This window comes from Mustela lutreola, chromosome 17, assembly GCF_030435805.1.
Source record: "Mustela lutreola isolate mMusLut2 chromosome 17, mMusLut2.pri, whole genome shotgun sequence".
Classification (NCBI taxonomy): domain Eukaryota; kingdom Metazoa; phylum Chordata; class Mammalia; order Carnivora; family Mustelidae; genus Mustela; species Mustela lutreola.
This window is the reverse complement of record NC_081306.1, coordinates 38359454-38384445: the sequence shown is the minus strand read 5'-3', so window position 1 is coordinate 38384445 and position 24992 is coordinate 38359454. Positions and strand designations below refer to the sequence as shown.

The following is a 24992-nucleotide window of genomic DNA, read 5'->3' as shown; positions in this document are numbered from 1 at the left end:
ATTTCTGAAGCCTGCCCCATCTCTGAACATGACAGTGGCAGAGGCCAGGAAGTCTCCTTTGTCGTTTGATCCCGTCTGAGGGGGGGCTTGCTATCACTCGCAACATAAAGAACTTCGATACCTCGAACCTCTGGTGTCAGAAATACTTCCCCTTTTGTTCTTCTGTATGGATCCTATTTGCTAACCGTAATACTAGTGGCCAGAATTGATCGAATGGGTTTTACATGCCTACATCATCTCATTTAATCTTCACGACAACCCTTGGAGGTAGATTCTGTTTGTGACGAAGAAATTGAGACTCAGAGAGGTTAAGTAACCGGCCTAAAACCACACAGCCAGAAGAGATGGATCCTGGACTGGAATTCCTGAGCTCATTCTCTTAACCCTTACATGACTTCCCATCCAATGTTCTCATTCTGGAATTTCCTCCTGGACTGACATTGATGTCTGTGCTGCCCAGAGTCCTGTCGGTCCCAATTCACTTGGTGTCCAGAGTGAGCCTGGGAACTAACTGATGTAGGCAGGCTGGATCCGAGGACCGAGAGTGGGGCCCGCAGGACGAACCAAGAGGGTCCTTGATATCGTGTACGATAGAAATAAAATGCAAGCCAGGAGGAAGTGAGAGCAAAGTTTATTGAGGATATAGAGAGAAGATAGAGCGTTTGGGACACTTGGAATGGAAAAGGAGCGAGTCTCATCTTTACTTGTGGCCTAGGACGACCCCGCCCAGTCACTCCATAGGGGTTATCTATGGGGCTGGGAGACTCCAGAGAAATAATGGACTCCTTGACTTTCGTAAGAAGGACATACATTATCGGTACGATAAGCCGTGTATGGGGCAGGAGTGCAGATCCTAGCAAGAGTAGAAGCAGGAGGGGCACCTGGGGGTTCAGTGGGTTAAAGCCTCTGCTCAGGTCATGATCTCAGGGTCCTGGGATCAAGCCCCACATAGGGCTCTCTGCTCAGCAGGGAGCCCGCTCCCCCCTCTCTCACTGCCTGCCTCTCTGCCTACTTGTGATCTCTGTCTGTCAAATAAATAAATTTTAAAAATCACACACACACACACACACACACACACAATAGAAGCAGGAAAAGGAGCAAAAAAGAGGTTTTCTTGTTTTCCTGTCTTATTACCACGAAGTGCCATTTATGTCTTCCTGCCACTCTGAGACGACATTCACAACATTGTCCCTTGTCCTTCTCTACCCTCTTTCTGTGTAACTTACAAATAAACCAAGTGGAGTACAAATTGAATACTTTATACGGAAGGCTCACCCTCCCTCAGCCCACCTGTAATTTCCGGCTTGTCTGCCTTTTCTCCAGGTTGACAGGTGGCTTTGCTTTCCTGAAAATGTCTCAGTGGTTGTCCTGAGGCCGTTCAGCCCCGACTCAAATGTCCAGGGCTGCATGCTCCTTTTGCCCAGCACTGCTAGCCGAGGGATGGCCAGATTCCAACTGTGAGACTCATTCTTCATCTCAACCAAGACAGAAAACTAGAACCTCTATAGAGAGGCATTCACATGGTGGCTGGAGATGGGGTCTCCAGATTAGGCAAATGAAAATACAGGACACTCTGTTAAATTAGAATTTTAGAGGAACAAGAGGTACTTTCTGAGGATAAGTATGCTCACACCCTTGTTTGAGGGAGACCACAGGTGATGGTGGACTGAACTACTGTCGACCAGGGTAACAGAGCATTTGGAGGAGAAGAGCTGAGCAGTGCACCAGATCAAGACCGGCTCAGGTTTTGACCTGACAGTCGCATTTGACCAGGTAGCTTTAAGGGGCAGCAATCAAGGCAGCAGAGGCCAAGTAGAAATTCCAAAGTATTAGCTACACTGTGCTCCCACCTGGCCAATGGTGCAACACACCACCCCAGGGGCTGATCAGACTTTGTGTCTTAGTGATGTCCAGGATATCGACGTCTCCTGGGTAGCTTTCATTTTTTCTCTTGCATTCATGCAACACACTTTTATTGAGCATCTATTATGAGCCAGCTACTCAAAGAGTTGCTACCAAGAGAACAGGACGCAAATACAGACCCAATCCTTGGCTTCCAACAAAAATGCCTGTGTTGTGTCCCTTTAAAAGTTGTTGTTCTTTTTTCCTCCATTGTAAAACTCCTCCAGACCAATACTATGAAGTCCTGTATCCCATTTCCAAAGTATAGCCTCAGTCATTCCCTTGGGGAAGGGAGATCATGGTATAAAAGGTGGCTGATCTGTCAACCGATCTTGCAGTGGGTAAAAAACTGATAGCACAGGTCCAGTTTCAGGGGCTGACAGGAGGGTTTAGGGATGCTCCAAGGAGAAATTCTTTGCCACGAGTTTCACAGGCGATACCATCCTTCCTATCACGTTTGAATTCCATGTTGAATCTTAGGCTTAAGCAGTGTTTTCTTCTATGCTATTTATAAGATGTAAGTGTCAAGGTTCGCGCTTGGAGGTTTTGAAGTACAGAGGGAAAGAGTAAAATGCCAGCAACACATGAGTTTCACGAACTGAAAAACCACCGAGTGATTTATCCTGAGAAAGTAAGTCAACTGAAAAAAAAAAAAAAAGCTATGAATATGTTAGTTGCAAAACTATTTATAGTATTAAAAAGTAGGAAATCATACAAATTCCAAACAATAATATTGAGTTCATTATATTGTATCCCTGGATAATAATTAAAACTGTCTGGATGGGGCGCCTGGGTGGCTCAGTGGGTTAAGCCTCTGCCTTCAGCTCAGGTCATGGTCCCGGGGTCCCGAGATTGAGCCCCACATCGGGCTCTCTGCTCCGCAGGAAGGCTGCTTCTCCCTCTCCCTCTGCCTGCCTCTCTGCCTACTTGTGATCTCTCTGTCAAATAAAAAAAATAAAATAAAAACTTATCTGGGTAGAAGAAAAGCACTTATGATAAACTGAATGGAGCAAAACACAAAAACTGTTTAGATGCTCTGATTGTATCTATGTAAATCATTTAAATGGAGATATAAAATTCGTGTTTTTATGTTTATAGAAATGCACAAAAATTAAGTAGCACTTAAGAGAATAAAATTGAGCCTTTTCCTTGGCTGTTATTTATATATTTCTATAAGGTATAAAAGGAGTTTAAAAAGAAAAATATATGGTGGGGAAAGAAGAGCTGAGTGACTGCATATTTCGGTCAGGATTAAGCCTAACATTTTAAGTTGCAAGTTACAGAAGATGTAGCTCCACATGGTTTTAAAAAATAAAGGGGACTGGGACGCCTGGTGACTCAGTCAGTTAAGCATCTGACTTGATTTCTGTTCAGGTCATGATCTCAGGGTCCTGGGAATGAGCCCTCAGGCTCTTTGTTAGGGGCAGTGAGCTTGGGATTCTCTCCTGCCCCCTCACTCTGCCCTACCTCTGCATGTGCATGTGCACTCTCCCTCTCTCTCTCTCAAATAAATAAATATAGTCTTGAAAAAAATAAAGGGGACTTTTGGATCACCTAACTGTGTAGTCCAGAGGTGGTATAAGCTTCAGGTACAGTTTGCTCAGGGCTCTGACTTCATTTCTCTGTGCTTCTCTCTGGTGAAACGTCTCCAGTGCATAGGCTTCATTCTTGGACTGGCTTTTCTCCTAGTCCCAAGATAAGAGAAGTGAAGCTACAGGGTTTCTCTTTAATATCTTTATTTAATCTAGAGGAGAGGAGACACCACTGAACAGGAATCCTAGCTTCATTCTAACTGGGTCCCTCGCATTCCAGAGGCTGGTTTTGTTTTGAAAATTATTGTGGTGGGGCGCCTGGGTGGCTCAAAGGTCAAGCGTCTGCCTTCAGTTCAGGTCATAATCCTAGGGTCCTGGGATCAAGCCCCACGTTGGGCTTCCTGCTTGGTGGGAAGCCTGCTTCTCCTTCTCCCACTCTCCCGGCTTGTGTTCTCTCTCTCAGCGTGTCTCTCTCTGTCAAATAAATAAATAAAATCTTAAAAAAGAAAAATTATTGTGATAAAGGAGAGGATTATCCTGATTGGCTGATACCAATTAAGTCCCACCCCTAGAGCTGGGGGTAGTTCAATCCTACCCTAAGAGCAGGTAGGGAGGTATGTGGCTTACATGTTGAGTCTTAGTGTCCCTTGAACCATGTATATGCATAAGAGTGTCACAGAAGCTGGGATGTGAGTTAGAAGGCAGTTGAGAATTTGAAAAACACACTGTGCCTTGGCTACATACTTTACGTGTTCCCCTTCCCTTCTGAAATGACCTCAGCCATCACAGGGAGAAATTCCAGGTGAATGAAAGATAAGAGTTTAAAGCAACTAGAAGAAAATACTGGAGAACATACTCGTGAATTGTGTGTGTGTGTGTGTGTGTGTGTGTGTGTGTGTGTGTAATTTTGGAGTAAAAAATACCTTTTTAAATAAGATTTTTTTTTTTAAAGATTTTATTTATTTATTTGTCAGAGAGAGAGTGAATGAGAGCGAGCACAGGCAGACAGAGTGGAAGGAAGAGTCAGAGGGAGAAGCAGGCTCCCTGCGGAGCAAGGAGCCCGATGCGGGACTCGATCCCAGGACGCCGGGATCATGACCTGAGCCGAAGGCAGCCGCTCAACCAACTGAGCCACCCAGGTGTCCCAATAAGATTTTTTTTTTTTTTTTAAAGATTTATTTATTTATTTATTTGACAGAGAGAAATCACAAGTAGATGGAGAGGCAGGCAGCGAGAGAGAGAGAGGGAAGCAGGCTCCCTGCTGAGCAGAGAGCCCGATGCGGGACTCGATCCCAGGACCCTGAGATCATGACCTGAGCCGAAGGCAGCGGCCCAACCCACTGAGCCACCCAGGCGCCCCAAGATTTTTTTTTTTTTTTAAAGCCACAAAAGAAAAGGCCGATAAATATATTTCAGAATTTAAAATCTCTGTATGACCAAGTCACCATGAGCCAAGCTAACAGATATGGGACACATAGAAGAAAATATCTGGAATTCCAGTCAGAGACAAAAGATTAATATTCAGAATATTAGTCTTATTAATATTTCGTCCTTGTTATAACAACCTACCAGTGGTAGCTCAACACAGCGAGAGGCTATATTTCCCGGCTCCCCTTCAGTCACGTGACCAAGTTCCCGCAGGTGGAACTTGAGCAGGAAAAGCTAAGGGCAGCCTACAAGTTCCATTTTCAAGGGTCAACAGCTGTTCTTTCCTTTCCGTCTTTTCCCTTTTTCAGGGACGCAAAGGTGGTGACCTTAGGGCAAGGACACCACCCTAGTGCTGTGGCTCCGAACTGTGCACGGAGGCCTCTGGGGAGCCACAGCAAACTGAGGGGTGCCGTGGGCTCTCTTAGCAGTTTGAGGAAATAAAGCTGCATCTGTGTCGCACGTGGCATGAAAGCTTGAACTAGTTCACGTTTTCAACGTGAGAACACTAAATTCTTGATAGCGCATCTTTTTTTTTTTTTTTAAGATTTTATTTATTTGTTTGACAGAGAAAGAGAGCACAAGTAGGTAGAGAGACAGGCAGAGAGAGAGGAGGAAACAGGCTCCCCGCTGAGCAGAGAGCCCGATGCAGGGCTCCATCCCAGGACACTGAGATCAGGACCTGAGCCGAAAGCAGAGGCCCAACCCACTGAGCCACCCAGGCACCCCGTGATAGCACATCTTTGAGAAGAGGGATTTTGGAAGCAATTGCCCCAGGAATATCTAGGTTGAGCAAGAAATGAGAATGGTGGTTTCCCATCTGATTTTAAAGTTTGGTAAATTGTGCCAGGGGTGCTACGTTGTTAGGGCATAAATATTTATGAAGTTGTTTAGAGCTCATTATGTAATAGATGGGATTGTTATTCTTTTGGCCAAGGAGCTCTGCGAAAAAATTTCTAAGACATGTAAGGGTGCTGGTGCAGAGAAGGTTTGGGGATGTGTGTCTCGTGGTGGAGAACAAGAGTGGAAGAGTCTGGGTCCTCATGTGATCTCATGTGATCTTGTGGATGTCCTTGAACAGAAATGCCTAATGTTGCTGAACTGCCACCTACCTCTGGACTCTAGACTTGTTTCCTATCAAAGTCACTGTGTTTGGGAGTCTGTTTCGACAGCATACAGACAATGTTGCTGGCCTGCCTATAGACCCACAGCCCACCATAGAGGTCACCTTCAGACGGTTCCTGTACATGCTGATTTCCTGAGTTTCTGCCTGAGAGGGTTCTCTGCTTGGGGCTGGGCTGGCCTCTGTGTGGGCAGACAAGAAAGACTAGGGAGTTACTGCCCCAGGAGTGGTTGGGTGAAGACCCTGGTGCTTTGTCCCTCAGTGGAACAATTCTGAGGCATAGTCTATGGAGCCTCTTAGAGGAACCCAGGAGGGGCTGTACCCTAGATGCCCACCTCTACTCATCAACCTCTGCTTTCTTGGCTTTCTACTCTTCTCTCACTTTCCCAATCCCCCGCCATGTTTCCTGGGACTATCTCCAAAAACAAGCTACTTATGCCAGATCCTTGTCTTGGAGTTTGCTTATTTTGGGGTGGGGGTTGGTTACCTAACTGAGAGAAGCACTAGCCCATCCCCTAGCAAATACATAAAATATGTAAATAAGCACTGCAAAGCAACAAGAGAATGGTAAACAGCTCAAATAAAAATGGCAAAGGATTGGGGTACCTGTTGGTTCAGTGGGTTAAAGCCACTGCCTTCGGCTCAGGTCATGATCCCATGATCAAGCCCCGCGTCGGGCTCTCTGCTTAGCAAGGAGCCTGCTTCTCTCTCTCTCTCTCTCTCTCTCTCTCTCTGCCTGCCTCTCTGCCTACTTGTTATCTCTGTCTGTAAAATAAATAAATAAATAAAAATCTTAAAAAAAAAAAAAAACCTTTAAAAAAATGGCAAAGGATAATTGTAAGCAACTCACAATAGAGGAACGATAATTGGCTAGTAAACACATAAGATGTCCACCAGGAACTGGCCAGTGGTAATTGAGATAGCCCAGCCCAGTAATTGAGAACACCAAATGGTTCTTGGTCCAATGGTCTGAGTTTGAATTGTGGCTTTAATACTTTCTGGCTCTATGTCCCTAGGAAAAATATTTAACTTCTTTGTGCCTCTATTTTCTCATCTATAAAAGTGGTATAATAGGTCATCTGGGTGGCTCAGTTGGTTAAGCGTCTGCCTTCAGCTCAGGTCATGATCTCGGGGTCCTGGGACTGACTCCCACAGTGGTCTCCCTGATCAGCCGGGAGCCTGCTTTTCCCTCTACTGCCCACTTGTGCTCTCTGTCACTATCTCTGTCTCTCTCAAACAAATAAATACTTTTAAAAAGTGGTAATAATAATAATTCTCTTACTGAGTTCCTATAAAGATTAAATGATAAATAATTAAAAATATTTTAAGTGCTTAGAACAGTACCTCAACACAGGTATCACTATGTAAATGTCTGTTAAGCAAATAAATAAAATGCCATTTCACCCATCAGAATGGTAAATATTAAAGGAACCAATCTATTAAATGTTGGAAAGGATTTGGAGCAACAGACTCAGACATTTGTGGCTGAAGAGCAACTTAATGGTATTTATTAAAATTAAAATGCCTACATGTTCTTGGGGCACTTGAGTGGCTCAGTGGGTTAAGCTTCTGCCTTCAGCTCAGGTCATGATCTCGGGGTCCTGGGATCAAGCCCTGCATCGGGTTCCCTGCTCAGCAGGGAGCCTGCTTCCTCCTCTCTCTCTGCCTACCTCTCTGCCTACTTGTGATCTCTGTCAAGTAAATAAATAAATAAATAAAATCTTTTTAAAAATCCCCATACGTTCTTTGTCCCGGGAATTTTACTTCACTTGGCTGCCATAGAAAATACACCTACTTGTGTGTAATAGACCTCATTCAGGTATTTCCACCACAGCATTGTTTGCAATACAAACCGAAATGAACCTAAATGTTGAGTAATAGGACAGTTAAACTGCAAACCGGTGGCCGTCGGGTTAAATTTGTCCTGCAGGGATGTTCTGCTTAACCTGAACAGTGTTTTAAAGTCCTGGATTGGTTGCCAACATTACAAAAATTAGATTTACATTACAAAAAAACCCAGATTTTCACATACTCTTAAAACACTGGAATCAAAGGGTGCCTGGGTTGCTCAGTTGGTTGAGTGCTCCCACTCTTGGTTTCAGGTCAGGTCATGATCTTGGGGTCCTGGGATTGGCCCCGCGTCAGGCTTTGTCCCCAGCTCGAAGTGTGCTTGAGATTTTCTCTCTCTCTTCTCACTCATTCACTCGCTCATTCTGTCTCTAAAATAAACAAATAAAATCTTAAAAAAAAAAAAAAACAAACAAACCAACCACTAGGGGGTGCGTGGGTGGCTCAGTGGGTTAAAACCTCTGCCTTCGGCTCAGGTCATGATCCCAGGGTCCTGGGATCAAACCCCGCATTGGGCTCTCTACTCAGCAGGGAGCCTGCTTCCTCCTCTCCGCCTGCCTCTCTGCCTACTTGTGATCTCTGTCAAATAAACAAATAAAATATTTTTTAAAAAAACACTGGAATTCAAGTTAACAATCTTCAGGTCTGTGTAAATAGCATTTCTGCTCACAGGATACACCTGCTTCATATTGTCACTTTACTACCTGAGTCCCTTGTAGGCAGTGGAAAGTGGGATCTTGGCAGATGAGTTAAGGCTCAGCTATGTAATGAGATGTCTATAATGAGGTAAATACAATATAGTAGGATAGATACATGGAAAGATCACCAAGACTGGAAAAAAAAAAAAAAAAAAAGGAAGATAGAGGGCCATTATGATGCCGTTTTTGCAAACAGCAATGAATTATGTATTTGTATATATATACACTAGAATGTAAACTATAAAGTTCAGGAATCTTTGTTTTTTTGCTGTACTCTCTGTGCTGAGAATAGTACTTGGCATACACTGGGTACTCAACATATATTTGTTTAATAAATATTTCTAAATAAATGCATAAAGGAATTTGGGGAGGACACATACTAAATAAGTGATTTTGTCAAGGGACTGGCATTTGGGGGTGGCGTTTGAGGAACTGCTTTGTATAGTCTGATTTTTTTTTTTAAACAAGCACATAGTGTTGTATTACTTGTGTACATTTTAAAAAATTAAAGACGACCCGGCACAAACTCCCTAAGTGATCAAACCCAGATTCAAAGTTAAGTCTCCACTGAAACCATCCCGAGAAAAATGAATGGGGATAAAAATAAAGTTCTGCATTTATGAGTCAAAAAAAAAAAAAAAGTAACCCAAAATACTTAACCACTGGCTCAGAATTAATCAGCAGGGTGATGAGTCAGCTGGAGACATTGATGTGATCTAGCCCACTCTGGATATGGGATGAGGTTCCATCCATAACCACAGTTTTCCCTGGTGGCCTCACAGCTTCTGATCTGCAGCTTTTGTTTTTTTTTTCAATTCTGCGTCCACGAGTTTATGAAGGCTTTGCACACCATGTACCAAGGCACCCAGCTTGTAAGTTTCTTAAAAAGGAAAAAGAAAAGGAATCAAGAAGCTGGGGTAGGTCGCAAAGACAGAAAAAGAGAAGAGCTTGAAAGCCAGTGTTTGGAGATCAGACGGTTCCCCTCAAAGGGAGGACAGGCCTGACAGATTTTCAGAGGCATCAAGAATAGACTGGTCTTCGCGGATGCAGAGGCGTTCGGAGCAAAGGGACACCCCACAGGGGGCTTCTCGGTGCTATGTTTGGAAGCAGCTCTTCTCACCCCAGGTTCAACTATCATTAAACAGCCTTCCTTCTTATCCTCCAGGTTTGGAGTCAAGCAATTGTTCACTGTTCCTGGGGACAGGATGTTCAGAGCTGTTCTGAGACATCAGGAGCAAAGACACTGGGGCGGGTCGGACGGGGACGGGTCGGACGGATCGACGGATCCCTACGGTGCGGTTAGCAGAAAGCAAAGCAAGTCCTGCCCATCGCGAAGACTCGGTATAGGAGCCCCTAAGTGTGCACGCCACGGGCCAGCCGGGGTCCCTGCTTGACTGGTTCAACCCAAGCTGCCAGGCAGCTCGGCCCGCTTCATAACACCTGCACTGGCTTAGGACCGCTTTTTTAAGATTTCCTGGCAATAATGCTCCAAAGTTCGATTTTCCAGCCCTCGGACTCGACCACCCCTCCTGAAAGGTCCAGCGTGCGAAGCTACCAACACCATCCCAACCGCGAACCCCAGCCGCGAATCCCACCCTCAGCGGCTGCTCGTCAGCCCGCCCGCCCACATTTCCGCCGGAAGTCGGCCTAGAGGCCCGCGTCGCGTGCTGACGTCACAGGCCCGCCGGAAGTTTAAAGAAGCGCCGTGAAGGCGCCGCTTCGGCGCTAGTGGAGGTTGACTGATCCCGGCGGTAAGGTCGCCTCCGAGGGCTCTTTTTTGACACTCAGCTGGACCAGGGGCGTCTGTCTCCTTGTCTGATCCGCCCTTACACCTGTATGTGAGTGTATATGTGTGGGTGTGGGTATGTGGTCGCAGCCCCACCCCTCCACCCCTCAGGGCACCCACCGTATCCCCTCTGCGCCTTTTACACCCCGTCCCCCAACCAGGCTCCCGGCCCCCGGGGAAAACTCCGACCAGGCCCACCCGCCGGGACCCCCGGATAGTGTAGCCTCGGATAAGCCTTTCTGTCCGGTGGCCAGCGTAGGCACCTCAGAGATTAGGAATAGAAACCAGGACCCAAGGCTCCTGGCTTAATCTTCCCAGTTAGCTTTTCCTTCCGAAGTCCTATAGTCCCGTTCACTCCCGCGGGATCTCAGCATCCCCTGACTTTAAAATTATTTTCCACACTTTATACCGTCCCCTGACTCCCACCCTGTTTTATTGTGTGGGTGTTTTATCGATGTCTCTGCAGCCAGATCCAGCCTTCTAGAAGAACCATGCCTCCTGCAGCTTTGGGTGCCACCTGTTGTGCCAGGCACACGCCGCTGCACACGAGCAGATGCCGTTTGAGTTCTCCGTGAATGTTGGGAGGAGGAATGCCCGAGCTGCCGGTAGAAAATTATCCAAACGGGAAATATGTAGGCTGGGGACCCTGACTCACATCGTGAGAATTGCTGCTCATTGTTTCCTCCGTCTTATCTCGTGAATAGTTTGTAGTTTGGTTATCTCAGTTGGAAGTCCTGCCTGGAATCATATCTGCTAAGGCCAGAAGTAACCGTTTCCAGTTAATACAGGCCTGTGTGTTGACTCTGGTCCCCCTGGGTGATCCACGATTGTTGTGGGAGTGAGTCCCCGACTGCCTCTGGGGGATGTTTGTTCCAGTAGTATTGTCAGCAGATTCTTTTGGGTACATTCCGTATCAATATCTACGTGGGTTTGTATTTAAGTAAATACAAAGATGATTTGTTGCTGGTGGGAGGGAAAGTGTATGCATTTTGCACATTCCCCTCCCCCCCATTTAATTTTGGAATGTGTAGGCAGAAGATGCCCTAAATAAGTCACAGTGGTTTGATTAGGAAGTTCTTGAAGGACAGTCTCAGTGCAAAGTGGGCGGTCTCAGTGCAAAGCAGTGTGTGCATAAGGGCTGCTGAATTCTGTTTGGGGACCCGTTTACAGAGTTGATATCTAAGAATATGCACCTTGGAATATATCCCCCAGTAGTAGTCACACTCTTTCTGTTTCTTTGTAGCCCCAGGATGGACTTCTTGGTTCTCTTCTTGTTCTACTTGGCTTTGGTGCTGATTGGTGTTGTTATGATCTGCATCTGCTCAAAAACCCATTACCTGAAAGGCCTGGTCAGAGGGGCAGCACAGGTAATGGTGATGCCTGGAGACCACTGGATTTTGACTACCACCAGTCTAAAAGGCTCATCAGTTCCCTGATGGAACAAAAAGAGAGTTGCCATTTTTATTATTTGTTCAGTTCTTTCATTTATGGTATTTGTGGTCTATTCAAAAGTCTCTCTCTCGCTCTCTCTCTCTCTTTTTTTTTTTTTTTTTGTTATTGTTGAAAGTAATCTTGTGATGTCGCTTTGAGAGAAGATAACATTCTCAAGGTTGGCTATTTTTCTTTGAATTTGATGCCTGTAATTGGGCCTGGATGTGAGCAGTGTGTGCCTAGAGGGTCCTGATGGGTGGAACTGGGGGCTGTATGACCAGGGAGTAAGCATCAGGCTGCCAACCATCCTTCAGGGGGCAAAGTGAGCAGAGTTGGGGTCAGCAGCCTTTGGGAACGGGTTGACTTGGGACTGACCTGGGTTAATGTCTAGTGATTACAAATGAACTCTGGAACGTAGGATTGAACCCAAGGTAGGGAAGGGAGTGGAGTTCACATTAACATACCTACCAGCCCCTCTACTCTCCTTCCTTTGCCTGAAGACCGCAACATGGTGCTTTCTTTGGAGTTAGAGTGGAAAGGTAGGAGAGGAACTGGCATCAAAGGAAGACCAGCTGAGGGAAACCCTTTATTTTATTCTCTCTCAAATCTCTTCTCTGCCCTTAATGCAGAAACACAAATCCCCAGTATCACTAGCTCAAAGGGGAGCATCTGGTATGTTTGGGAGCGGGGAGAATGCGAAATGACATTGAATCCTTCTTTTTTGTTTAGATAATTTCCTATATAATTCCAGAATGCCTTCAGAGAGCTGTGCTAAAATTGCTTCATTACCTCTTCCATATACGGTATGAGTTTAAATACTCTCTTCTTGTCCGGGCGGGTCAGTTGGTTAAGCGTCTGATTCTTGGTTTCAGCTCAGGCCCTGATCGCAGAGTCCTGAGAGTGAGCCGTGAGTCGGGCTTTTTGCTGGGCATGGGGCCCGCTTAAGATTCTCTCTCTTCTCTTTCCTTCTGCCCCTCCCCCTGCTCGCTCACTCTCTCTCTCTCTCTCAATAAAATCTTGAAAAATTTTTTTAAAAATACTGTTTTCTTTACTGTTTTGGTTATTATTTGTTGCTGTCCCCTAGCTTCAGGACACTGCTTGTTGGTTTCCTTCCAGTTCGGGGAAGGAAGCTGAGAAGGATCAAGAATCCTGGGTTTAGGACCTCTGCTCATAAATAATCTGCCTTTTATTTCTGGAGTTTTCACAGAAATATTTAAGGAATGGCAATATTACATGCATTTCTATGAAAAGAGATACATCCTGATACCTCAATCCCCAATAAAGACAAAAGGGGTGCCTGGGTGGCTCAGTCAGTTGAGCCATCCAGCTCTTGATTTCAGTTCAGTTCATGACCTTGGGGTCATGGGATCAAGCCCCACTTTGAGCTCCCGGCTCAGAATGGAGTCCCCTTGAGATTCTCTCTCTCCCTCTGTCCCTCCCCCTGCTGTCACACGCTCACACACTCTCTCTCTCTCTCTCTCTGAATAATTAAAATACTAAAAAAAAAGTTAATAGATGACATCTATTGAGTACTGAGTATTGTGAGGCAATGTGGGAACTGTCTCACATGGTCTCTTGCATAATTCGTGCTATTATCAAGCCCAAAGGAAGTGGTTGGGCCCAGGTTAACTTTAGTATGACACGACTTCTTCATGGAGAAGGCCACATGCTGCCTTTTTCCTTTCAGAAACCACACCTTCATTCTTCTGCACCTTGTCTTGCAAGGGATGGTTTACAGTGAATACACCTGCGAAGTATTTGGCTACTGTCGAGAGCTGGAGTTTCCCTTGCATTACCTTCTTCTGCCCTACCTGCTGCTGATTGTAAACCTGGTGTTTTTCACGCTCAGCTGTGTGAGCAACCCTGGTAAGTTGAGGCCCTCAGTGTGGAGACTGGCGGCAACTCAGCCGTCCACCTACACGGTTACAGACTAGTGATCCCTCTGGAGACTTGGTAAAAGATGTGATATGCAGTGTCTTCATCATCTTCTCGTTGGGATTGTCTTCTGATTTTATTTGTTTCTTCTTTGACCCTTGGGTTATTTAGGACAGCCTAAAATTTTCTACATGCTTTTTTAGTTTATTTTTTGATACTTTGTGTTATGTAGCGACTTTGTGGTCTCTGTGGCCCTGTTTCAAAAATTTCATTGGTATTTGCATCATGCCCGGTTGTGTGTCATTTTTGTAAGTGATCTGTGTGGTTTTGAAATAATGTATATATTCTAGTTCTTGGGTGTAGACCCATGTGAGTTCATTAAGTCAAGTTGGTTAATTATGTTCAAATCTTTTATGTTCATCCTAATATTTTTGTTTGCAATAACGGAGAGAGGTATGTTACCTCATTCTGATGATAGATTTGAGGTTTCTCCTTGTCAGTTTTGGCTTTACTTATTTTGAAGCTATTATAGATGTATGTATGTATAGGTGTGTATAATAGTTATGTATATATTTGTATTATATGCATTCAGGTTTAGAATTGGTATTCCTTTTTCCTTGAATGTTTTTTCAAAATACAATGAGCCTCTTTGTCACTAGTAATGCTCTTTGCTCTCAGTTTTCTTTTGTTTGATATTATACTTTTTTTAAGAGGGAGAGAGGGGTGGGGGACAAGTGGCAGAGGGAGAGAGAGAATCTTTTTTTTATTTTTTAAGATTTTATTTTATTTGACAAAAAGAGGTCATAAGTAGGCAGAGAGGCAGGCAGAGAGAGGAAGGGAAGCAGGCTCCCTGCTTGAGCAAGGAGCCTGATGCGGGGCTTGATCCCAGGACTCTGGGATCATGACCTGAGCTGAAGGCAGAGGCTTTAACCCACTGAGCCACCCAGGCGCCCCAAGAGAGAGACTTTTAAGCAGGCTCCATGCCCAGCGCAGAGCCCAACACAGGCTTGATTTCACAATCCAGAGATCATGACCTAAGTTGATATCAGGGGTCAGATGCTTAACCGACTAAGCCACCCAGGTACCCGTTACCGTTTTTTTTTTTGTTTGTTTTTTTGATTGATATTTGCTTGGTATCTTTTTTCCATGCCTTTACTTTTAAGCTTTTCTATCCTGGAAGCCCCACCTGTCCATCAACGGACGAATAGGTAAATGTGATGTGCCTCTTCAATGGAACAGAGTTTGGCAATAGGAGTGATATGTGCTAGAACATAGAGGAACCTTGAAAAACTATGCTAAATGAAAGAAGGTGGATACGAAAGACTACAAGTTGTATGAGTCCATTTATAAGAAGTATCCAAACAAGGCAAATGCATGGAGACAGAAAATAGATTACGTGATTGCCAAGGGCTGGGATTCGAGAGGATTGGGGTTGACTGCTAAGGGGTTTCTTTCTGAAGTGATAGAAATGTTCTAAAATTGATTGCAGTGATGGTTGCATAACACTGTGAATGGACTAAAAACTGTTAAGTTGTACACTTTAAATGGGTGAATTGGGCTTATGAACTGTATCTCAGTAAAGGTATTTATTTTAAAATGAGTTATTTAGAATAGTAAATACAGAAGTTTTTAGTCACTCTTTGTCAGGACAGATTTTGTGAACGTTCAGTCCATCGGATCGCTCGAAACCGACACTTGTCCTTACGTTTTTCAGGTACCATAACAAAAGCAAATGAGTTATCATTTCTTCAAGTTTATGAATTCGACGAAGTGATGTTCTCAAAGAATATGAAGTGTTCTACTTGCAATTTAAGGAAACCAGCGCGATCCAAGCACTGCAGTAAGTTTGGCTTTGGTTCATCCCAGCTCTGTCCTTGCGCAGCAGACACATGGGCCTTGTAGCAAGAAAATGTTACAGAAATCTAGAAGCAGGACCATTTTTCTCTTAGACATGGAGCAGCCACTGCTGGTAGAGACCAGATAGTGGTTTCTTACAGATGACTGGAGGTGAGCTCTTATTTTATTTTATTTTAAAATTTTATTTATTTGAGAGAAAGGGAAAATACGAGTGGTGACAGGGCAGAGGGAGAGAACAGAGCAAACTCTGCGCTGAGCAGGGAGCCCTGACACAGGGCTCAATCCCAGGACCCCAAGATCGTGACCCGAGCCGAAGGCAGACATTTAGCCCAACTGAGCCACCTGGGCTCCCCTGAAGATGAAGCTCGTAATGTTCTTGTGTAGTGGGCAACTCAGTCCTGGACATAACAGCCTTTCCTTTGCCAAGTGGTAGGTCTTGTTACCCAACAGGAATTTCTGTGGGATGTTATGTTTACAGATGTCTTTCATGGCAGAGCCTACTCCTCTGGGGAATAACCAAGATTCTAGACTAGTGCTGTCCAACAAAAATACAAATTGAGCCACATGTGATTTAAATTTTCTAGTAGCCACATTACAAAAGTAAAATGAGGGACCATTAAATTTAATGATACATTTTATTTAACCTAACATACCTAAAATATCATTTTAATGTGTAGTCAGTATAAAAAATCATTCATGGATAGTTTATATTCTCTTTTTCATACTTAGTTTTTGAAATCTGGTATATATTTTCCATTTACAGAACATGTCCACTGAGACACTAAACTTCCCCGGAACTACTTGATCTATATTTAGATTTTATAAAATTTGCAGTAGGAAGAGCAGATTCACATACCCAAGTTATTCCAGAAATTCTTACACGTTTTAAAATAACTGAATCAGTACCAAAAAGTCATTTTCCTTTAATGCCTACATAATGGTTCATCTTTATCAGAAGAATTGATTTGACTTTAATTGTTTTGACTCTAGTTTTAAAATTATATCTGTTCAGGGGCTCAGTGGCTTAAAACCTCTGCCTTCGGCTCAGGTCATGGTCCCAGGGTCCTGGGATCGAGTCGAGTATCAGGCTCTCTATTTGGCAGGGAGCCTGCTTCCTCTCTTTCTCTCTGCCTGCCTCTGCCTACTTGTGATCTCTGTCAAATAAAGAAATAAAATCTAAAAAATTAAAAATTAAAAAAAAAATTATATCTGTTCAAGTAACGCTCATATTGAACTTAACGGAACATTGCATAAATTGAAAAACTATCTATAATTTATCAATATCAACAGAGTATGCTTTCACATTTTTCTTGTAGTCACATTTCAAGTGCTTACTAACCCACCCGTGGCTCGTGGCCACTGTACTGATGCTGTGGTTCTGATAGCTCGGTGATAGCAGCCGTCATTTCTTCCAGCTCATACTGCCAAGAGTTCATAAAAAAAATCTCCATAGATGTGTGTGGTCTCATTGTTCTATCAAGGACTGACTCGGGCTTGTGGCTTTCCCCGTTCTGTGCAGGTGTGTGTAACAGGTGTGTGCACCGTTTTGACCATCACTGTGTTTGGGTAAACAATTGTATCGGGGCCTGGAACGCCAGGTACTTCCTCCTCTACCTCTTGACATTGACGGCCTCAGCTGGCACCATGGCCGTGGTGAGCACTGTGTTTCTGGTCCAGTTGGTGGTGCTGTCGGACTTGTATCTGGAGACTTACGTTGATGATCTGGGACACTTCCAGGTTGTCGACATTGTCTTTCTCATTCAGGTAATTAATGTGCAGGTAATTATGTTGTAGGGTGTATGTTTCTGACTTTTGGTTTCAAAATTGGAAAAAGGACATTTTCCTAGTCAAAAGATGAAGCCGTTCCTTTTAAAAAAATTAATATGTAACTTTTAAATATTTAATTACTTATTTAAGATTTTATTTATTTGAGAGAAAAAGAGTGTACACGGTCACACGCATGAACAAGGGGAGGGGCAGAGAGAGAGAGAATCTCAAGCAGACTCCCCACTGAGCATGGAGCCTGACACAGGCCTCAGTCTCACAACCTTGAGATCATGACCTGAGCTGAAATCAAGAGTCAGATGCTTAACCAACTGAACCAACCAGGTGCCCAAGTATATAGTTTGTTTAGTTGATATATAATACATTTACCATAGAATTCATCCTTTTATTTAGTTTACTTATTTTTAAGTTTACTTATTAATTAAGTAATAAGTTTACTTATTTTTTTAGTAATCTCTACACTCCATGTGGGGCTTAAACTTATGACCCCAAGATCAAGAGTTAACCTGCTCTTCCTACTGAGCCAACCAGGGGCCCCTAAAATTCATCCTTTTAAAGTGTATAGTCTAGTGGTTCAGTTGTGTAACCTCTACCACCATCTAATTTCAGAACATTTCATCACCCCAAAAATAAACTCTTACCTATCAGCAGTCATTCCCCATGCCGCTCTTTCCTGGCAACTACTAATCTACCTTCTTTTTTTAATGGATTTGCCTTTTCTGAGTATTTCAGATAAATGGAATTGTACAGTATGTGGCCTTTTGAACTGGCTTCTTTTTTTTAACTTAATATGTTCAAGACTCATCCATGTTGTACCATGAATCAGTATTTCACTCCTTTTCGTGGCTGAATAATATTCCGTTGTGTGGATGGACCACATTTTATTTGTTCATCACTTATGGACTCTTGAGTGTTTTTACTTTTCATTTGTTTTTGAATAAGGCTACCATGAACATCTGTGTACGAGTTTTTTTGTGGATACAGGTTTCTACTGCTTTTGAGTCAGGCCCAGGAGAATTGCTAGGTCATATGGTCACTATATTTGTAATCATTTGAGGAGCTGAGATTGTTTTCCAAAGCATCTTCACCATTTTACATTCCCACCATCCATGTATGAAGGTTCCAACTTCATACATCCTTGCCGGATACTTGTTAGTATCTGTCTTTTTGATTAAAGTCATCCTAATAGATGTGAAGTGGTGCCTTATTGTGGTCTGATTTGTGTTTCCCTGATGACTTAACGATGCTGACCATCTTTTTGTGTGCTGCTTCGTCATTTATATGTCTTCTTTGGAGAAGATTTAGAGGAGAAGCTCATTTTTTTGGATTGTCGTTTCTTCTTGTATTGTAAGATTTTTTCATATAACCTGGACACTTGATCCTTCACAGGTATAGAATTTGCAAGTATTTTCTCCCATTCTGTGGGTTGTCTTTTCATTTGGGGGATAACTTTCTTTGAAACACAAAAGTTTCATATTTTGATTTTATATTTTCTTTTGTTGCTTATGCTTCGGTGTCATATGTAAGAATCCATTGCCTAGGGGTGTCTGGGTGGCTCAGTTGGTTAAAGCCTCTGCCTTAGGCTCAGGTCATGATCCCTGGGTCCTGGAATCGAGCCCCACATCGGGCTGTCTGCTCAGCAGGGAGCCTACTTCCTCCTCTCTCTCTCTGCCTGCCTCTCTGCCTACTTGTGATCTCTGTCTGTTAAATAAATAAATAAAAATCTTAAAAAAAAAAAAAAAAGAATCCATTGCCTAATCCAAGGTCATGAAGATTTATACTTAAATGTTCTTCTACGTATTTATTTAGGTCTTTGATCCTTTTTGAGTCAGTTTGAGTATGTGCTATTGGGTTGGGCTCTAACTTGATACTTTTAGTATGTGAATGCCCAGATGTCCTGCATCTTTTGTTGAAAAGACCCTTCTTTGCTCATTGAATTGTTTTGACACCCTTGTCAGAAATTAATTTACAATAATGTAGAGTTTTTTTAAAAGCTCATTTGATGACTAAAAGATTTCTACTGAATTTATGGGAAGTGGCTTATGAACAGTCACTAGGGAACTACTTACTTATTCTTGAGTGTTTTTTCCTTTGGTTTCAAAGAATATAAAAATGCCATGAACAAGTGGGATATACTCGGATATACTCCATGAATGCAAGGTTGGTTCAATGTTAGGAAACTGACTAATATTTTATACAGCAAGGTTGGTTCAATATTAGGAAATTGATTTAATATTTTATACAGAATTATTAAATATAAAGAACAATGACCTGATTATTTCTCTAGATGCTGAAAAGTGTTTCACAGAATTCAACATCCATTCTTATTTAAAAGCACTCAGAAAATAGGACTGGAAGGATACTGTGTTAATATGGTAAAACACAGTCTTTTTTTTTTTTTTTAAAGATTTTACTTATTTACTTGATAGAGAGACGGTGAGAGTGGGAACACAAGCAGGGGGAGTGGGACAGGGAGAAGCAGGCTTTCCCCTGAGCAGGGAGTCCAATGCAGGGCTTGATCCCAGGACCCTGGGATTATGACCTGAGCTGAAGGCAAACACTTAATGACTGAGCCACTCAGGTGCCCTGACAAAATACATAGTCTTAAAGCCAGTGTTTTTTTAAAGTTTATTTTGAAATAATTACAGTTTTATAGGAGATTACAAAGAAACACACAGGAAGCCTATGTGCTTGTAAGCCCTTAGCCCCGTGCCAGCATCCCTCTACAAGCATGGCTCAAGGCCAAAACCAAGCAATTGAGGTTGTCACAATCCCCATAGCCAATTGAGATTTTACCAGTTACATATGTGTTTATTTGTGGTTTTGTGTATGTGTGTGTGTGTGTGTGTAGCTTTGTGCAGTTTGTCCCATGTGCAGCCATGTATAACCACCACTACAGTCAACACGCTGTATTATCCATCACTACACACTCCCTCATGTTACTGCTCACAGCTACAGCTTCCTCCTCACATCCCTAATGCCTGGTACCACTACTCCCTTCTCCACCTCTGTTATTGTTATTTTATGATTGTTACACAAATGGATCATACACTATCTTTCTGAGGTTGGTTTCTTCACTTAATGCAATTTCTTTGAGATCCACACAAGTGGTTGCACGGATCTAGGGTTCCTTCCTTTTTACTGCTGTATAGCATTCCACACTCTGTTTAGCTATTCACCCTCTGAAGGACCCTGCGAAATGCTGCATTGAACATTCCCATTCACAAGTCCTACGTGATGATCTGTCTTCAGTGTGATCGTTGGGTTGACGATAAGTCCATTTTCAGTCTTGGAAAGGACCGCCATCTTCTTTTCTAGAGTGGTTGTACCCCATTGTACATCCTCACCAGTGAAGGGGGAGGGACTGGTTTGTCTGTATCCTTGCTAGCACTTAATGTTATCACTGTTTTTCATTTTAGCCATTCTGATAGGTTGTGTAGTGATAACCTTGTCGTTTCAACCTTGAACAGTTTTTACTCTTAAAAATTTTTTTCAATTATGGGGTGCCTGTGTGGCTCAGTTGGTTAAGTATCCAATTTTTTATTTCTTCTCGGGTTGTGATCTTGGTGTTGTGAGACCGAGCCCCATGTTGGTCTCATAAATTGAAGACATCATGTTGCTTTGCCCCTAAATTCTTGAACATGCATTTTTAAAGAATGTCAACCTTCTCCTATATAACTATAATTATGTTACCTCATGTAAGAAAAGTAATAGTAAATCTATGTAATAAACATAGGATATATAATAAATAGGTACTAAATCATCTAGTCCATATGGAAATATCCCCACTGTTTCTCTTTTTTTTTTTTCATTTTTTTCAAATCAATCTTTTATAGCTTTTTTACCTCCTTGAACCAGATTTCACCTCATCGTTAGGCAACTGAATGTTGTCTTGTTAGTCTGTTTAAAATAATGCCCCTGCTTTTTTTTTTTTTTTTCATGAAATTGACATTTAGTAGTTTAGTTGGTTGTCTTTTAGAATGTCCCTTGTTCTAAATTTGCCTTTTTCCTACTTCTGTCAACAGATTTTCCTCTGTTCCTTCATAATAATGTGAACTGGAAGTTAGTCTAGAGCCCTGATTAGATTCAAGTTAAATATTTTTGGCAAGAATGTTTCCTAGGTAGGGATGTGTATTTCATGTTACTTCCCATCAGGTGGGACATGGGACCCGTGATACACAGCTCTCTCCATGGGTGAAGTGTGTTTTCCCCTTTGCAGTGTATATAGTTTTGTCTTTGTACTTAGGACTTTCTGTAGGATAAATTCCAAAAAATATGTACTGGATCAGAGATTATTAACATTTATAAATCTTTTGACTTGAATATATATTTTTATCAGTGTTCATTTCGTTGAGGCAGAGCTGGCATTGAGGATGCCCGGGAGCAGCAGGTGCTTCTAATTTGGTAGGAAACTACTGTGTATCCTTTTTAAAAATTCTATTTCTTTCATTGCTTTTGATTACTTTTCTCATTTGTCAGTTATTTGTAGATCTTTTCTGAATTATGTCCTTTTAACTGTTTACCTATTTGATACTAGAATTACTTTTGATTTGAGATTGTGCAGTAATGACAGTTTATTCTTATATTTGTTTTCAATTTATGTATCCTTTTCTGTATTTAAAAACTTAGACCTCCTTTCTCATCTAATATATCTCTTTTCTTTATAACTTCAGTTAGAAAGTCTCCCCTGTCAAGAGATGCATCTACTTCTCTCTTACTCCTGACTTTCAAATATACTGAACTCTTGGGGCACCTGGGTGGCTCAGTTAAGTGTCTGCCTACAGCTCAGGCCATGATCTCAGGGTCCTGGGATCGAGTCCCTCATCTGGCTCCCTGCTCAGCAGGAATTTGGTTTCTTTCTCACCCTCTGCCCACCCCCCAACTTGTTCTCTCTCTCTTTCTCTCTCAAGTAAACAAAATATTTTAAAAAATACTGACCTCTTTCAAAATTCATTTTCTTTATTTAAAAAAAATAACAAAAATTCAAGCAGTCAGAAGCGTTTAAAAAAAAAAAAAAGACGGAGAAGGTGGGGAATTGGGCATAGGTAGTAAAGGTACAGAGTCATATTTGAAAGATGAGGAAGTCCTGGGGATACAATGTACAGCCTGGGAACTGTAGTTAACAATACTGTGTTGTATATTTGATGGTTGCTAAGAGAGTGGGTTTTAAAAGTTCTCATCACACACACACAAAAAAACATTTTAACCATGTGTGGTGATGGATGTATTAACTAAGCCTGTTGTAATCATTTGCTGTATGTCATATTATGCACCTTAAACTTTCAGTGTCCTGTCAATTATATCTCAGTAAAGCTGGGGAGAGAAGCATGAAATTTTAAACATCTTTAGGAAGAAATGAAAAGAAAACTGGGAGATTCGCCCCTCCCCTCCTAACAACTTCACACCACAGGGGCAACTACTTTTGTAGTTGTTGTTATTGTTGTTGTTTTTTTTTAAGATTTTATTTATTCATTTATTTGTCAGAGAGAGAGAGAAAGCACAAGCAGGCAGAGTGGCAGGCAGAGGCAGAGAGAGAAACAGGTTCCCCACTGAGCAAGGAGCCCGACATGGGACTCAATCCCAGGCCCCTGGGATCATGACCTGAGCCGAAGGCAGCAGCTTAACCAACTGAGCCACCCAGGCATCCCTACTTCTGTAGTTTTGTGTGAACATTTCAGTCTTTTTTCTTTTGTGTGTTTATATAGTCATAGGGAGTTTCATGGAATCTTTTTGTTTTTACACAAATATGATCCCATGGTGAGCCTCGCCTCTTGTCTTTCACATCCAACAATCTTTTATCAGTGTCTTTTCCAAATTGGAACGTAGGAATTGATCTCATTTCTATCGGCTCCTTTTTATTCCAGAGCGTGACTATCCCAAGGTTTGACTTCCTTGTGGATGGACTTTTTTTTTTTTTTTTTTTTTTTAAGATTTTATCCATTTATTTGACAGAGAGAGATCACAAGTAGGCCGAGAGGCAAGGCAGAGAGAGAGGGGGAAGCAGTCTCCCCGCGGAGCAGAGAGGCCGATGTGGGACCGGATCCCAGGACCCTGGGATCATGACCCGAGCCGAAGGCAGAGGCTTTAACCACTGAGCCACCCAGGCACCCCTGTGGATGGACTTTTAACGTGTTTCTTTTAGGAAGAGGGGCCATTCAAATCAGTGTAGTGAATACTCTTGTATGCGCATTTCCATGGTCATGCTGTGTTGAGAGAGAGAGTGATCTCTGTCCATCTGGACTTGATTTTGATGCATGAACTCAGGTCTGTAGTTAGGGCTTTGTTTTATACACCGCTAACAGGGAAGGCACTCCCTCCTGGGAGTATCCTTTCCCTTTTCCTTCAGTGTACACGTTTCATTTAGCTCACTTGGAACTCTTGTACATACTCGGGTTTCCTCCCGGGCTGTTTTTCAGTGCTGCTTGTGGTTCGGTGTTTAGATGGTCAGATGTGTATGCAGGTCGGGGAGCTGGGTGGGCAGCTCTCGAGTGTTTGCGGACTGGGCCGCAGCTGGAGGGTGCAGCCCTTTCTTCTGTCCCAGCCTGGCTGCCTAACGTGCTGTTTCTTCTTTGCCCCCAGTACCTGTTCGTTACCTTCCCAAGGATTGTCTTCATGCTGGGCTTTGTTGTCATGCTGAGCCTCCTCCTGGGGGGCTACCTGTGCTTTGCTTTGTACCTGGCTGCCACCAACCAGACCACTAACGAGTGGTACCGAGGTGACCGGGCCTGGTGTCAACATTGCCCCCACGCGGCCCGGCCCCCTTCAGCAGAGCCCCAGGTCTACCGGAACATTCACTCCCATGGGCTTTGGAGCAACCTCAGAGAGATCTTCCTTCCTGCCACTGCACATTATGAGAGAAAGAAAAACTAAGAATGGGAAGTGTTACTGCCACTTAAATATAGTATAAATTTATTTATACAAATAGTACTTTCTAAGAGTTGGTGTGGTGTTTCTTTTTCTGGTTTCTGCATGTTTATCGATGGGCTCTCAGGGGTTCAGGAAGGGAAGAGAAAACTCGTGTTTCCTTAATCCGTACAACTGCCACGCTGATTCCCGTGGTAGAAATCTTCCCTGTTCATCCTCTGTTCCCTCAGCCTGTTGGAATGGAGTTTATCTCAAGTCCTGGTGCCAAGAGCATCAAAGATGACTTCGCAGAGGTTCCAGCGAACCTTGGTCTCCCACTGTAGATTCGAGGCTTCCGAAGGAAGGGTCTTGACTGTGTCCCCTGATGTGCAGGAGAGTCTCAGTGAGGTAGGGTTGTACCAGCTGCACGCTCTGTGATGCCCTTCCCAGCTCTCCCAGGGAAAGGACTTGGCTTTTCATCTCCTTAGTCATGCTCAACACCCTCACCCAAGCCCTCCTTGTGGCCAGCATGGGCCTTTTACACAGGACCCAATCTTGCACTTGTGGTCCCCCGGCTGCCCTGCCCTGGCTTCTTGTGGCCATGTTCAAGTTTTTTCTGCCCTATTTTTAAAATTCCGAACTAACACCCCAGGCCCCGCGCTGCTACTGCCCCGTTAATTCAGCGTAGGGATGGATGCAGAAGAAAGTGTTGAGGATTTTGGGGAGGGGAGAGTTTTCAGGAGCAGGACACCTAGGATTCCCATGGCCAGCCGCACTGGAGGGGATTGGGGAGTAGGGGGACTCGGGACAAGAACTCGGAGGCCGGGGATCGGATGGCATCATTTGTCACTGCGGCCCCAAGAGTTCCAGACTAGATACACCCTTTG

The 24992-nt window shown here is 43.3% G+C and overlaps 1 protein-coding gene and 1 long non-coding RNA gene across 7 annotated transcripts; one reads left to right on the top strand and one right to left on the bottom strand.

Annotated features, from left to right (window-relative positions):
* Positions 1-629: 629 nt before the first annotated feature.
* On the bottom strand, positions 630-9956 carry LOC131819809 (uncharacterized). The gene is made up of 4 exons (XR_009349337.1): positions 9189-9956; positions 8015-8201; positions 3457-3908; positions 630-2542 (listed from the first exon to the last, which is right to left on the bottom strand). It is a non-coding gene; the product is annotated as an uncharacterized LOC131819809 (long non-coding RNA).
* Positions 9957-10181: 225 nt separating this feature from the next.
* On the top strand, positions 10182-24189 carry ZDHHC4 (zinc finger DHHC-type palmitoyltransferase 4). Of its 6 annotated transcripts, XR_009349134.1 has the most exons (9): positions 10199-10366; positions 10781-10972; positions 11558-11681; positions 12497-12548; positions 13433-13611; positions 15335-15460; positions 16997-17241; positions 21602-21666; positions 23842-23980. XR_009349134.1 is itself a non-coding variant. In XM_059154266.1 (8 exons), exons 2-8 carry the CDS (start codon positions 10868-10870, stop codon positions 24130-24132), a joined length of 1122 nt encoding a protein of 373 aa, XP_059010249.1. In that variant the 5' UTR covers positions 10182-10279; positions 10781-10867; the 3' UTR covers positions 24133-24189. The 6 variants fall into 6 exon arrangements, 5 of the variants coding, with proteins under 5 accessions (XP_059010249.1, XP_059010248.1, XP_059010250.1 ...); XM_059154266.1 differs by lacking the exon at positions 21602-21666 and having other exon boundaries at positions 10182-10279; positions 23842-24189; XM_059154265.1 differs by lacking the exon at positions 21602-21666 and having other exon boundaries at positions 10201-10366; positions 23842-24189.
* The last annotated feature ends 803 nt before the right edge of the window (positions 24190-24992 follow it).

Coding starts and splice junctions, on each gene's coding strand:
- ZDHHC4 (XM_059154266.1), top strand. CDS start 10,868: ATGCCGTTTGAGTTCTCCGTGAATGTTGGGAGGAGGAATGCCCGAGCT. Junction 11,682..12,496: donor TGGTCAGAGGGGCAGCACAG/GTAATGGTGATG, acceptor ATATAATTCCAG/AATGCCTTCAGAGAGCTGTG. Junction 17,242..23,841: donor ACATTGTCTTTCTCATTCAG/GTAATTAATGTG, acceptor CTTTGCCCCCAG/TACCTGTTCGTTACCTTCCC.